The sequence below is a fragment of the Anabrus simplex genome, chromosome 2 (assembly GCF_040414725.1).
Source record: "Anabrus simplex isolate iqAnaSimp1 chromosome 2, ASM4041472v1, whole genome shotgun sequence".
In the NCBI taxonomy this organism is placed as follows: domain Eukaryota; kingdom Metazoa; phylum Arthropoda; class Insecta; order Orthoptera; family Tettigoniidae; genus Anabrus; species Anabrus simplex.
The window spans coordinates 677,358,493-677,374,413 of NC_090266.1; the positions used below are offsets into that span (position 1 = coordinate 677,358,493).

The 15,921-nt window shown below is 39.7% G+C and overlaps 1 protein-coding gene across 3 annotated transcripts in view; it reads right to left on the bottom strand.

Moving 5' to 3' along the window:
- The window catches only part of LOC136864358 (uncharacterized), a 333,471-nt gene extending 319,482 nt beyond the window's left edge, over positions 1-13,989 (bottom strand). For 2 of the 3 annotated variants that reach the window (XM_067141256.2, XM_067141255.2), the window contains exon 1: positions 13,438-13,544. In XM_067141256.2, the coding sequence (XP_066997357.2) occupies positions 13,438-13,457 (20 nt within the window). In that variant the 5' untranslated portion in view covers positions 13,458-13,544. Of the gene's footprint in view, positions 1-13,437; positions 13,545-13,905 lie in introns of those variants that run through there. The other variant, XM_067141257.2, reaches the window with a different exon arrangement.
- Positions 13,990-15,921: the final 1,932 nt, after the last annotated feature.

Genomic DNA, 15,921 nt, shown 5'->3' on the forward strand with positions numbered 1-15,921 from the left:
TGGTTTGTGAACCATGGGCAGCGACTGAGTGGGCCCTGAGAGTCGGGATACCAGTTGCTATGGAATGGGAATCTCGGACATATTCTGAGTCATGGCCCTCTTTGAGCTCAGACGGCTAGGACTATAAAATCCACCGTGGTCCCTAACCCATTAGAGGAGAGATCCCCACTTGGACTAGGTACAAATAGGGCAGCAACCTCCTTCATGAATTTACCGAGCTCAGAACATTTTAAGCAACCCTCAGACAAATGGGAGTAAGGCCGCGTGCACACCGAGCGTGCTTCGCGTAGTGTGTCGCGTGTTGCTCAACGCTAAGCATAACCAGTGCTTTGTTCGTAATCCAGATGTTCACACCATCCGCGCTCTGCTGCGCTGAACACCTATCTTACAGCGAAGCGAAGCGCCAGACAACGCGCAGTGTTGGTTAATTGCTTAGCGTTACCTAGCTGGTTCTGAATCTATGGAAGAAGAAATTATTCATGCAGTGTTTCAAAGAGAAGAAATATGGAACCCAAGACACAAAAATTATAAAAATGTAACTGTTTTGCAAACTAAGTGGACTTAAGTATCTACAACAGTTGTATTGCATTCCTACAGTAAACATATACAGTAATATTACTTCTACTGTCACACTTTACTGGGCTTAACATTGTGACAGGATGAAATTGGGTATGGATTTTAGTGTCGGAAGTGTCCGAGGTGAAGTTCGGCTTGCCAGGTGCAGGTCTTTTGAATTGACTCCCGTAGATGACCTGCATCATGATGAGGATGAAATGATTATAAATACACACATACACCCAGCCCCCGTGCCAATGCAATTTACTAATTATGATTACAATTCCCGACTCTGCCGGGAATCGAACCCGGGACTCTGTGACCAAAGGCCAGTGCGGTAACCATTTAGCCATGTAGCCGGACGCTTTGTGACAAAGTGCATAGAATCTCCCAGACTCTGTCATATCGGTTTACAATTTTGCCAATGGAGGGTGGTAACATGAAGAATATCACTCTGCAGGCTAGTAGTGGGCTTAGAAGTAAATATTTCTGTTTATTATATTTGTCACACATTTACTCCACTTTTGTTACAATGATTGTGTATGTTAATTGTAACAATATTGCAAAATACTATTTATAATTATTATATAAAGAGCGTGATTTAGTCGGAAATTTAATTTCCACGTGTTTGTTACACGGTGCTCCTAGATAATCCGGAAAATTGAATTTCTCCCAATACTTCTTTGCTACTTGACGCCACATTTCAGTTGCAGGGTTTGGAAGGTCAAAGGTATTTTTTGTCATTCTTAAGTAATCATAAAATGTATCGCGATAAAGTCTTGCATCTCTGTGCAAACGATGGAATTCTCCGAAAGTAATTCTTTCTTCATTAAATTCATGAACCCACTTTAGATTCTTTTTCCTAATTTTCAACTTTAGGTAACTGTTATCCATCAGTAAACTGTTTCTAGTGTACTTGGATAACGGCATTAGTTTGTGACCACCCTAAAACGCCTCGCACCAACCTAAGCTGAGAGCACGGCGTAGAGTTTTCGGTGTGAACAGCAAGCACGCCTTGCGCTATGCATAGCATTTCGCGCTACACGCGACACACTATGCGAAGCGCGCTCGGTGTGCACGCGGCCTAAGAGTCCCACTCCCATTTGACAGGCGAGGAACTCCTTGGAAACAACTTGGCGAACAAAATGGAATTCGATGGGGAGTTATCAACATTAATGGGCCTTTTGGAAGAAAAAAAGTAGAACTGGTTGAGTCAGCAAAGATGTACCAGGAGTAAGTGATATTCGGGTAAGGGGAGATAATGAGGAAGAGATAGGAGATTATAAAGTGTACTTCATGGGTGTTAGAAAGAGAAGGACAGAGTATGGGCTAGGGCTGTTTATCAGTAATACCATTGCACGCAACATAGTTTCTGTTAGTTTCTGTGGATAGATCTGGCAGTTGGAGGAATTAGGATGAGAACTGTCTCAGTGTATTCACCATGTGAGGGTGCAGTTGAGGATGAAGTTAACAAGTTTTATGAAGCATTGAGTGACATCGTAGTCAGGGTGAACAGCAAGGATAGGATAGTGTTAAGTGATTTCAATGCAAGAGTTGGAAACAGAACTGAAGGATACGAAAGGGTGATTGGTAAATATGGGGAAGATATGGAAGCTAATGGGAATGGCAAGCGTTTGCTGGACTTTTGTGCTAGTATGGGTTTAGCAGTTACGAATACTTTCTTCATGCCGCTACACATGGGAGGCTAAGGGTACCAGATCCATAATAGACTATATCTTAACCGACTTCGAATTCAGGAAATCTGTTAGGAATGTAGGGTTTTCTGGGGATTTTTCGATGAAGCAGACCACTACCTGATCTGTAGTGAACTAAGTATCTCTACGCCTAGGATAGAGAAAGTGAAATCTGTCTGCAAACAAATAAGGGTGGAAAATCTCCAGGACGAGGAAATTAAGACAGAAGTACATGAATACGATTAGTGAGAAGTTTTGAATAGTAGGCAGTAAGTAGGTTCAGGATATAGAAAGAGAATGGGTGGAATACAGGGATGCTGTAGTAGAAACAGCAAGGGAGTGCCAAGGAACAACTGTGTAAAGATGGGAAAAAGCAAACATTTGGGTGGAATGGTGAAGTGAGAGCAGCTTGTAAATGTAAAAAGAAGGCTTAGGGCCTATCAGAAATGGCTCCAAACAAGGGCTGATGCAGACAGGGAATTGTATGTAGACGAAAGAAAAAGAGTGAAACAAATAATTGTTGAATCCAAAAAGAAGTCATGGGAAGATTTTGGTAATAACCTGGAAAGGATAGGTCAAACAGCAGGCAAACCTTTCTGGACAGTAAAAAAGAGTCTTAGGAAGGGAGGGAAAAAGGAAATTAAGAGTGTTTTGGGTAATTCAGGTGAACTTGTAATAGATCCCAGGGAATCGCTGGAAAGGTGGAGGGAATATTTGGAACATCTTGAAAAGAAAAACCTACAACCTGTTTTCCAGTCAATGACCGGGTCAGGGATGGGATGAATGAAGCCCCCAAATTGCGGCGAGGATGTGAATTGTGCCGGCTGCCACGGCCTGTCACACTCCTCTGGGGCAATGACAGACGAAATGAAATGATAGTGGAGAGTGTTGCTGGAATGAAAGACGACAGAGAAAACCGGAGTACCCGGAGAAAAACCTGTCCTGCCTCCACTTTGTCCAGCACAAATTTCACACAGAGTGACCGTGATTTAAACCACGGTATTCAGCAGTGAGAGGCCGGAGCGCTGCCGCCGGCGCCACAGAGGCTCCCTTATTTCGAACATCAATTCAACGTAAAAGGAAATTTTCCTGGTGGTGTTGCGAACAGCCAAGTTCATGGGGAGGAGGAAAATTATATTGGTGAAATTACGCTTGAGGAAGTGGAAAGGATGGTTAATAAACTCCGTTGTCATAAAGCAGCAGGAACAGATGAAATTAGACCTGAAATGGTGAAGTATAGCGGGAAGGCAGGGATGAAATGGCTTCATAGAGTAGTAAGATTAGCATGGAGTGTTGGTACCTTCAGATTGGACAAAGCAGTAATTGCACCTATTTTTAAGCAAGGGAACAGGAAGGATTGCAACAACTATCGAGGTATCTCATCGACTAGTATACCAGGCAAAGTATTCACTGGCATCTTGGAAGGGAGGGTGCAATCAATGGTTGAGAAGAATTTGGATGTAAACAAGTGTGGTTTCAGACCACAGAGGGGCTGTCAGTATCAGATTTTCAGTATGTGCCAGGTAACTGAAAAATGCTACGAGAGGAATAGACAGCTGTGTTTATGTTTCGTAGATGTAGAGAAAGCATATGACAAGAGTACTGAGGGAAAGTATGTTTGCCATACTGGGGAACTATACAATTAAAGGTAGATTATTAAAATCAAAGGGATTTATGTTGACAATTGGGCTCCAGTGAGAATTGATGTAGAACGAGTCCTTGGTTCAGGGTACTTACGGGGGTTAGACAAGGCTGTAATCTTTCATCGTTGCTGTTCGTAATTTACATGGATCATCTGCTGAAAGGTATAAAGTGGCAGGGAGGGATTCAGTTAGGTGGAAACGTAGTAAGCAGTCTGGCTTATGTTGACGATCTGATCTTAATGGCAGATTGTGCCGAAAGCCTGCAGTCTAATATCTTGGAACATGAAAATAGGTGCAATGAGTATGGTATGAAAATTAGCCTTTACAAGCCTAAAATGATGTCAGTAGGTAATAAATCCAATGGAATTCTGTCAGAATGCTGATACAAAGCTGGGACAGGTAGATGATTTCAAGTATTTAGGTTGTGTGTTCTCCCAGGATGGTAATACAGTGGGACTGAATCAAGGTGGAGTAAAGGTAATGCAGTGAGCTCGCGGTTGCGATCAACAGTATTCTGTAAGAAGGAAGTCTGCTCCCAGACTAAACTATCCTTACATCGGTCTGTTTCCAGACCAACTTGGCTTTACGGGAGCGAAAGCTGGGTGGACTCAGGATATCTTATAAGTTAGAAGTAACAGACATGAAAGTAGCAAGAATGATTGCTGGTACAAACAGGTGGGAACAATGGCAGGAGGGTACTCGGAATGAGGAGATAAAGGCTAAGTTAGGAATGAACTCGATGGATGAAGGTGTACGCATAAACTGGCTTCGGTGGTGGGGTCATGTAAGGCGAATGGACGAGGATAGGTTACCTAGGAGAACAATGGACTCTGTTATGGAGGGTATGAGAAGTAGAGGGAGACCAAGAAGATGATGGTTAGACTCAGTTTCTAACGATTTAAAGACAAAGGGTATAGAACAAAATGTGGCCATAGTATAGGTAGTTGCAAGCAGAGGATTGTGGCGACGTTTAGTAATTTCACAGAGGCTTACAGACTGAACGCTGAAAGGTATAACGGTCTATAACGATAATGTAATGTATGTATGTAATATTGTAATGTATTACATTTAGAGTACCCACCATCAGTTAAATCCATCGTTATTACAATTACAGTAATGCCAAATAAAAGATTAGTTTCTCCAGCTGTCTCTATATGACGCTGATTACACACAACGATTCTAGTTGTGTTCCAACACGCTGTATAAGCGCTTGCGCATTAACAGTTGTTGGTATCGGTTCTGAATGCATTCCGAACTCTTTCCAAACTGTGTGTTGGAACAAACCTAATATAAGGAATGATCTTCATTGGGCTAATCTTATAAAGATAGTTGTTAAGAAAAGTTATAGATCTTTTCACATGGTTATGAGAGTATTTAGGGGTTGTAGTAAGGATAAAGGAGAGAGCGTATAAGTCTCCGGTAAGGCCACAGAGTATGGCTCCAGTGTGTGGGAATCTCATCCGGGCTACTTGATAAGAGAACTGGAAAAAATTCAAGCGAAAGTAGCACGGTTTATTCTGGGTGATATCCGACAAAGGAGTAGTGTTACAAAAATGTTGCAACCTTTCAGCTGGGGAGACTTGGGGGTAAGAAGATGAGATATTTGACTACGTGGCATGTTTAGAGGTGTCAGTAGATGAATAAGCTTCAGTTGAGCTTTTAGAAGTAGGAAAGATCATTAGTATAAAGATAAAGCTGGAATTCAAGAGGACAAATTGGGCAAATATTCATTTATAACATGAGTAAGCGATTGGAATAAATTATCAAGGGAAACGTTTGATAAATTCCCAAGTTCTTTGAAAATGTTGAAGAGAAAGCTAGGTAAACAACTGATAGGGAATTTTCAAATTGGGCAACAGCACTAAATGCAGATCATTGATGACTGACTGATCTATTCCTGCTGATTTATGACAATGGAGTTTATTTACCTTCCTTTCAATTTGCTCAAACAATTTAACAGCCATCATTGATCTCCTCCCCATGAGCTTGGTTGTTTGTGATAGAAAAATTTCCTTTTATGCTGAGAAGATTTTCAAAATAATCCTTCCATGTGTCCAATGATTTCCTGGGATCTACTGAGAGTTCAACTGACTGACTTAAAACACTACTCATTTCCCTTTTCCATTCTTTTCTAAGATTATTACTGTTCATAAAGGTTTCCTTACCACTTTACCTAGCCTTTCTAAGTTATTACCAAAATCGTTTCACAATTTCTACTTGGATTCCACAATGTTTGTTTTGCTCTGTTTCTCTACGTACTATTTCCTGTCTACATCAGTCCTTGTTTGGAACCGTTTCTGATAATCTACTTTTAGATTTTCAAGTTGCCCTCATTTCATTATACCAAGATGTTAGCTTTTTCCCATATTTACACACAGTTGCTCCTAGGCATTCCATTGATGTTTCTGCTACAGCATCCCTGTATGCCACACATTTTCTTTCTATATCCTGAACCTGCTTGCTGTCTTTCATTTGGAACTTTCCACCAATCATATCCATGTACTTCTAATTTCCTCATCCTGGAAATTTTCTGCCCTTATTCACCTGTAGACAGATTTTACTTCATCCTATACCAAGAGATAGTTGAAGCTACAAATCAGATAGTGGTCTGTACCAATGAAAACTCCCTAGAATACATGCACATTCCTAACAGATTTCCTGAATTTGAATTTGGTTATGATATAACCCCTACCATGTGTAGTGGTGAACCTTATGCCTGAAGAATGTATTCATAACTGCTAATACCCTACTAGCTCACAAATCATCCCATCGTCGCCATAAGACATATCTGTGTCGGTGCGACGTAAAAAAAACTAACACTCACAAATCCAGTAAATGCTTCCCATTCGTATTGTCTTCCATATCTTACCCACATTTACCAATCATCAACACCTGTTAAGAACACTTCATAATCTCTCTTCCTTACACGAATATCATTTTTAACTCGTAACACATCCAGAAGCATCCTCTTTGCTGATTCAACCCTTCTACTTTCTTCCATAATCTCCATTAATATTGACAATTCCCCTTTAAATTCAATTTAGTTTGCCAAGTTATTTCAAAGGAGTCCTTGCCTGGCAAATGGAAGAGCAACACTACTTCCATAGGTCATAAGCTTACATAAAATATTCTGAGCTCAGTAAATTCTGGGAAGCAGGATGCTACCCTACTTGCACATAGTCCCAATGAGAATGCCTCCTCTAACAGATTATGGACACTGGTGAATTGTATAGCCCTAGCTATGACTCGGAAGATGTCCGAGATGCCAACTCCTATTCCATAGCAACTGGTGTCCCGACCTAGACGACCGTCACTTCCTACACCACTCAGCTGTTAACCATAATTCACGAACTAGGACGTGACTACATTAACCCACACCACGAACCACTCCGTAGCTTGGTAACAGAGATACACCTTGACATATTTGGTAACTAAAAAACCAGGTAGCAGGTAGGGACCCTCTTCGGACGCAGCCCTGCCCAGGGAGTGGCGCCCCTGCCTATGCGAGTCCCACAGCACACTGACCTGGTGTATAGCATCTGGTATGGGTCCCATCTCAGGGTTACGAGTAAAGACCTCAATGGAATCTACAGCGGAGAACGAAGACTTTGGAATGGTGAAGACTGCTGAAGAGGCAGCCCAGTACTCAGGAAATAGTATGAGTACGCTATTCGTCAGCAGAGTTTGTTTCCCCGTGTTAGAGCCGGCTGCAAGGGCGTCTTTTTCCCATGTAAGGGACAGCCTGAATAATTGCTGGCAGTAGCTCTAAAATGTCTTCGGGAGTGGCAAACCCATCATAACAGTAGACTAAGATGGGTGATGGCAATTATCAACATTGGTAAAGGTTAGGGTGTGCCCTGCTAAAAGCAACGTGCCTTTTTTTGCTGGGGGAGCTGTGATAAGTGGGCATCCAGCGGTTAATATTGATGATGATTATTATGATGATGCTTTTTGCTTAAAGGGGTCTAACATCTAGGTCATTGTCCCCTAATGGTACCAAATGAGACGAAATGTTATGACAATTTAAAAATCCATAATCCTCCACTGACCAGATTCAAAAACGTGAGGACGAAGAATGAATGGATGGATATGAAGTTAAAACAATCGGTGGATTCGACCTGCAATGCCCCACATTCCCAGAAACTAGCGTTAAATAATAGTATTACTGACCACGGGACTGCTTTGAAAGCACAATACTGAATCGATGATGCTTGTAGTCGAAATGGGTCCAAAATCGTTTTTTTTTTTTTGCTTTACGTCGCACCGACATAGATACGTCTTATGGCGACGGTGGGATAGGAAAGGGCTAGGAAGTGGAAGGAAGTGGCCGTGGCCTTAAGGTACAGCCCCGGCATTTGCCTGGTGTGAAAATGGGAAACCAAGGAAAACCATCTTCAGGGCTGCCGACAGTGGGGATCGAACCCACTATCTCCCGACTACTGGACACTGCTCGAACTTAAGCGACTGCAGCTATCGAGCTCTGTGGTCCAAAATCCAGGCCATCGGCCCCTCATAATGGTACTTATCGCTAGGAAAATAGAACCATGCTATTTGTCACGTTGTACTACTAATCAAAAGTAGCGCAGACTCGCGGTATTCCACACATTATGGTACTACTCACAGGTAATGAAATTCGCACATGTAACACAGACCTATGGTGTTTCGCACACTGCGGCACTATTTACAGGCAACGCAAACCTATGGTGTTCCCACATAAGTGGACTAACCACCGGGACCCGCACTATCCCATGGTGATCCCCACATTGTGGGTACTAAGCACAGGCAAGGCAGAACCATGGTGTCGCTCATCCCATGGTGTTACTCATGTACAGGTACGAATCACAGGTACTGTAAAATGCATCCTGAGCCACACACTGTCGCTACTAACGACAAACCTATTTTGTACCCAACATAGTGGTGCTACGCACAAGTAAAAGCGACCCATTGTGTTCCCTGCATGATGGTTCTAATTCGATCATCCCTTGGTCGCCTCTTACGACAGGCAAGGGATACCGTGGGTGTATTCTTCGTCTGTGTCCCCCACCCACAGGGGATCCAGTTAATATTATGAAGGTGGGAATAAATGTTGTGACCCTGACGGAAAAATCAGAGCAGTTGATTGATTTTATGGAGAAACAGAATGTCGCAATGATGGGACTGAGTGAGGTCAAAGTGGAGGGGAAAGAGAATGAAGAAGATGAGTAGAGGGTACACCCTATACTGGAGTGGAGTGGAGGAGGTGAGGCAAAGAATGGAGTAGGAGTGATTGTTAACATAATTCTGGATGAAAATGTGGATAGGGTAGACTGCATTAGTGATAGCCGACCGAGGACAGAAGGAGTGAAAGATTTCATCCAAGTTTATGCACCCCAAACTGGAAACAGTGAGGAAAATATGGAGGAATTCTTGGAGACACTCGAGGATGTAATCCGATGTGAAAGTGATAAGTCATGGGGATACCTCAATGCGCAGGTTGGAAATGAGAGAATGGTAAAGAAGTGATTGGTCATTTGGTTATAGAGAAAGGAACAGCAAGAGATAAGTGATTTTTGTGGGAAAAATGGAATGATTGTGGATAACACTTGGTTTAGAAAGAAGAATATTAGAAAGATCACTACATGTGGCTGGGGTGAAAGAGGGACAAGAACAGTTATTTTGTGGTTCAGCAAAATTGAAAATAAGTAAAACTGAGAGTAAACAAAATAAGACAGAAGAAAATGAAGGTATGGAAATTAAAAAATAAAATAACTTAGGAAAAATTTCAGGAGGAATTAAAACAGCACATCCCTATATCAGAAATAGAAAGTGTAGAAGAATGGACCAAATTTAAAAACACATTTGTAAGCTGTGCAGAGATGATTTGTGGCAGAACTTTGGTGAGAGGGGAGGAAAAGGGACCTTGGTGGAACGTAAAGGTGAAGGAGGTTGTTAAACAAAAGAAGAAAGCATGGCAAGAATGGAATAGGGATAGGGATAGGAAAGAAGGAATTAAGATTAAGTATAAGGAAATTAAGTGTAAAAATGTGGTAAATAAGAAAAAGAAAAATTTGGGAGACACTTGCACAAGAGTTGGGAAAGGAAGTAAATGGTGGAAAAAGGATCTTGTATGGATTGATAAAATATAACAGAAAAGAAAAAAATCTACACAAAACAAGTAAAGGAAGAAAGTGGAAGTGTAATAACAGACCCAGAGGAGATAAGGAATAGGAGGAAAGACTACTTCGGTAAGTGCCTGAATGTGAGAAATATGCAGAAAAGAATGTAGTGATAAATAAGGATGATCAAGAAATGGAGAGCGATATTGCAGTGGCAGAGGTGGAAATGACTGTTAAATAAAACAGGAAAAGCAGCAAGGATGGATGAAATGAGTGGAAATGATAAAGGCAGCAAGACCTATTGGTCTACATTGGTTATATAGGCTGCTAAGGTGTATATGGAGGAAAAAAGCAAGTACCTGATTATTGGTGTAAAGGTGTAATAATGCCTGTACTATATTTAAGAAAGGTGACAGGAAGGTATGTGACAATTATCAAGTAGTCAAAATATTGGAGAGAATTTTAGAAAGGAGGATGAGAGGAAGGGTGGAAAGAAATTTAGAGGAAGAGCAGTATGGATTTTGACAGGACAGGTCAACAATAGATCCTATATTTACCATGAGATTACTGATAGAAAAACAGTGGGAATAAGGAAAAGACCTGGTGATTGTATTCCTTGATCTAGAGAAGGCATACGATAATGTTAATAGAGAAAAGGTATGGGAAACCCTGGAAAGAAAAGGATGTGGAAGGCAATCAAGAGAACTAGTGAAAGCTATGTATAAGAATTGTTTCAGTTAAGTCCAGACTCCAGTGGGGGGAGAACAGATTGGTTGAGAAACCAAACTGGACTGAGACATGGAAGTGTATTGACCCCACTTATGTATATAATGGTTATGGATGAAATACTAAAGGAAAAAAGGCAAGATATGCAGGGGATATGAAAATACTGTTTGCAGATGATATATTGAACTGGGAAGTCAACAATGGATTGACTGTCAAGAACAGTATAAGAAAAAGACTGGACTGGAATACGATTACTGAAGAGGAATGGTGGAAGGAAAGGCAACAGTGGAGAAGTGCTATCAACACCCCGACCTGGCAGGAGTTTGACAAGGGGAAATTAAAATGATAAAAAGAAAGAACTTTTTTTTTACAAGTTGCTTTATTTTGCACCAACACAGATAGGTCTTTGGCAATGATGGGACAGAAATGAGCTAGGAGTGAGAAGGAAATGGCCATGGCCTTAAGGTACATCCCCAGCGTTTGCCTGGTGTGAAAATGGGGAACCATGGAAAACCATCTTCACGGCTGCCGACAGTGGGGTTCGAACCCACTATTTCCCAAATACTGGATACTGGCCGCACTTAAGCGACTGCAGCAATACAGCTCGGTGAAGAAAACTAAAACAAATGAAGATCTGTTTTCTCTACATTAAATTAATGGAATTACTTAATTTATCAACTTGAGCATTCCTGTACTTGAGTGCAACGCAGGTTGGGTTGACATATGCTAGGTGCTGTACCGAGATTTTACTGGTCCAATATACAAATAGATAGATAAATGTCTTTACTGGCATAGTTAAGGCCATTAGGCCTTCTCTTACACTAAACCAGCCCCACCCCTAACTCACTCGTGTTTCACTCAATCTATTCATCCCCACAACTGTTGGTCAGCTCTGACTTTGACTGCTTTCCTAACACACATCACAATTACAGTTGGTCTCCACATTTCTCTATTAACTTAAATGTAATTAAGGTAAGTTATATCCATATTATTTGATACAAAGCTTATGAACTGGCTGAGAAAGACAGGCTGAAATTATAAAGGGAAGTGTGAATAACTTATAAGTTATTTTAAACTAATAATTTTGCACATTCAGCATATAGACCAAGAGACAGATTCTCATATCAATGAAAATGTAGAGCAACAAACAAACTAAGTGCCTTCAGGGTAACCATCAACCTCTCTAATGAGTAAAAGTAGATGACAAGTCACAAGTATAATTATATTATGGCAAAATTATCTGCAGTAAGTTACTTATAATAAGAATTAACCAAACCACAAACATGGAAATGGTCAGGTCACAACTGGTCATTCAATGGTATTGCACTTCCCATCTTTTCTTGTATTTATGATTCAAGAAATGCAATGAATAGCCTACAATTTTAATTAAGAAACATATTCCTAGCAATGTACAACCATCTACTGACACACTGGCTCACCAACAACACAACCTCAGATGCAACAAAGAGTGAAAAACTGTGGATGTTAAAACTAATCCTGTGGTAACTACAGCCCTATAAAGAAAAACCTTGGCCTGGTAAAATTGCTGCCCCACAGTATGGCCTGCAGATATTGAAATGGCAAGCAGCCAGAGCAAAGATTTCCTCAACTTGTATTCCTTAGCTTACTTGAACAGAAATCTTGCCATACTGGCTAATTTTAATGCTTTATAATCTGACATAAAATTTAATGGTATTTACAATTAAATAACGTCAAATTATTAGGGCCTACAAGAGCCTTAAATAAAAAAAACTTATTGACCTTTAATCATGCGTAGACTACAATATTTTTCCAATGTAAAGTAATTTGCTTAGCAATAGTAACACTAAATGTAAGAGTTACGAACAGAAATCTCAAATGTCAACAGGTATGTGCAATGGTGGTGGTTGATTCATGCAAGACGCTTGGCTCATTGAACATAAATATACTCTGTGTGTGTTACAGTTTGGTTATGCAAGAAGAAAATTTAGTTTTAACAGGAACGCAATGGCATATGCTTAGAGTATATATCACTTTGGTTTATCAACAACTAGGCCAATTTAGTACGAATTTCACAGCTCAGACTTCCAGGTCAATTATATTCTTAGTGGCAGTATTCTGAATGGTCACAAAGTTGTAACCTAGATACAAGTCTACTTTTATACCTCTAAGGCATAAAATCTTCAATGACGACACTAATAATTTGCATATCAAACACAGATAGGCTAACTGGATTTAACTGACAGATTTGTGGATAGTACTGACATAGCTTATCACAAATATAGGATGTAGAGCAAACAGAAATGTTAAAAAAAAAAATAATTAAGAGACGGACACTGCCTGTAATTACACAAATGCAGCTAACAATTTATACTGCACATCTAAATGTCAACACTAACTCGCTATAAATAGAAATAAGAAAGCTGCATCACTTGTGTACCTACTAAGTGTATATGATAAATGGCAGATTTTAATTTAATAACTAGCAGATTCTCCACTTAAAGAGCACCCACCTGACAGTTTTAATGGAGCAAAGAGACTATGAAGGAACCAGCCAAATGTCAACATCACTAAAGAAATAACATTTCTGAATGACAGTAATATAGGAATATACAAAGCAGAGGAAAAATACAACACGATGAAACTACAGTGCTAAAAATTACGTTAAACTAACCAGAAAATAAAGCATTTAGTGAAATGTGGAACACCAACCCATGAGAAAATCAAAATCATAAAATAAACTACCTATGAAGATATTGCAACATGAGAGAGAGCTTCTTATACAAACAACCCAGTGTTTTAATCAATTCCCCACAGACGCAGACAGCTATTAGTACAAATGCAACATCAAAATCTGTCCTTTCTCTATTCTGTCAAACTGCCATGTTGGTTAATCGACTATTATATCAAACACTTCCGCTTTGGACCTCCGCCCAGAAATTCCCTTTTTCAGTGTTATTCAGCTTATTCACAGTGTACAGTGTCTTATTGAAATTACAATGAGAGAAGGTAAAGATCACTGAGCTAATATAAATCTATGGTTAGAGTGCCAGACAAATCACTATATCACCAGTTCTTATTTGACAACATTCAGAAACAGAAACGTATTCACAAGTATACTTAGTCCCTCAGAACTGACATTTAAATGCGTGCACTCTAATTTTCTCAGCAAGTACGAACAATATTTTTTTATAAAACCTAATGTTTACTTACGTTCAAGACACTACGAAATCTCTCAGGAAATTTACGGTCCAGGCCTTGGCGCAGCTGTCCTGCGCAATCTTACCGGAAGTACATATGCAAAGGAAAATATTTATAAAGCTCATTTTTGGGATTGTAAAAATGTTTCTTACACTAAAGGAAGATGCATACAGGCAATCATTAAGCGCAATATGTTTTAATAAACAATGGATACATACAGATGTTTCACGGTACAAAACAGAGATGTTAATTTGACTCCAATATGTTTACTTAAACTAGAGGAATTTTTATATACCACTGTTGCTCTCATGTTATCCTATTTTGGTGCTCTATGTGCACGTCCTTTCACGGTGGTAAGGAATTGCCACAATATACATAAAAATTTAGTAATTTTAATACACGACGAAATTAATTCGACTGTAAGATTATTATTATTATTATTATTATTATTATTATTATTATTATTATTATTATTATTATTATTATTATTATTATTATTATTATTATTATTATTATTATTATTATTATTATTTAATTACAAATGGTGTGATTTGCATGGAGCATCAAATGATATCATCTCAAACATAAGCAACATGCTGATGATAGTACAGGAAGCAAGTAGGTCAAGCAGAGATGTAATAGGCCCCTAGTTGGTGTTAAACTGTGAAAATATTGCGAAGAAAGGAATGGCATTAAGTAATGTAATAGATATGTAATTACAATATACTGTAATAGGAGTTGAATCATGGCTCAAAGTGATATTATGGATGCGAAAATGTTCTCACGGAACTGGAATGTTTATCGTAGAGACAGATACGGAGCGATAAGAGAAGGTGTATTCATACTGGGGAAAGAAGAATTTGTAAGCCATGGAAAAGTTAAGGATGAGAAACATGAAATTCTAGATGTAAGATTTATCTCTAAAGATAACTTGATGTTTTTGGGATGTACAGACCTTGTCTCCTGTCTCCCAAGTCCCAGCCCAAACTTTGCAACATTCCTGTAACGCTACTCTTTTCTCGGAATCACACAGAACAAATCGAGCTGCTTTTCTGTGGATATTTTCCAGTTCTTGAATCAAGTAATCCTGATGAGGGTCCCATACACTGGAACCACACTCTAATTGGGGTCTTACTAGGGACTTATATGCGCTCCCCTTTACATTCTTACTACAACCGCTGAATACTCTCATAACCGTGTGCAGAGGTCTGCATCCTTTATTTACAGTCCCATTTATGTGATTTCCCCAATGAAGATCTTTCCTTATTTTAACACCTAGGTACTTACAATGATCCCCAAAAGGAACATTCATCCCATCAACGCAGTAATTAAAACTGGGAGGACTTTTCCCATTTGTGAAACTCACAACCTGACTTTTAACCCCGTTTATCATCCTACCATTGCCTACTATCCATCTCACAACATTACTGAGGTCATTTTGCAGTTGCTCACAATCTTGTTACCGATACTTATTTATTACTCTGTACTGAATAGCATCATCTGCAAGATGCATTATCTCTAATTCCACTTCTTTACTCATATCATTTATATATATAAAGAAACATAAAGGTCCAATAATACTGCCTTAAGTAATTCCCCTCTTAATTATTACAGGTTCAGATAATGATTCGCCTACTTTAATTAACTGAGTTCTATTTTCTAGAAATATAGCCCCCATTCAATTACTCTTTTTTTCAAGTCCAATTGCACTCATTTTTGCCAGTAGTCTCCCATAATCTACTCTATCAAATGCCTTAGATAGGTCAATCGCGATACAGTCCATTTGACTTCCTGAATCCAAGATATCTGCGGTATCGTACTGGAATCCTACAAGCTGAGCATCAGTGGAATAACCTTTCCTAAACCCTGACTGCCTTCCTTCTGTCGAACCAGTTATTAATTTCGCAAACATGTCTACTATAATCAGAAAGAATGCTTTCCTAAAGCTTACATGCAGTGCATGTCAAACTGACTGGCCTGTCATTTTCAGCTTTGTGTCTACCACCCTTTCCTTTATACACAGGGACT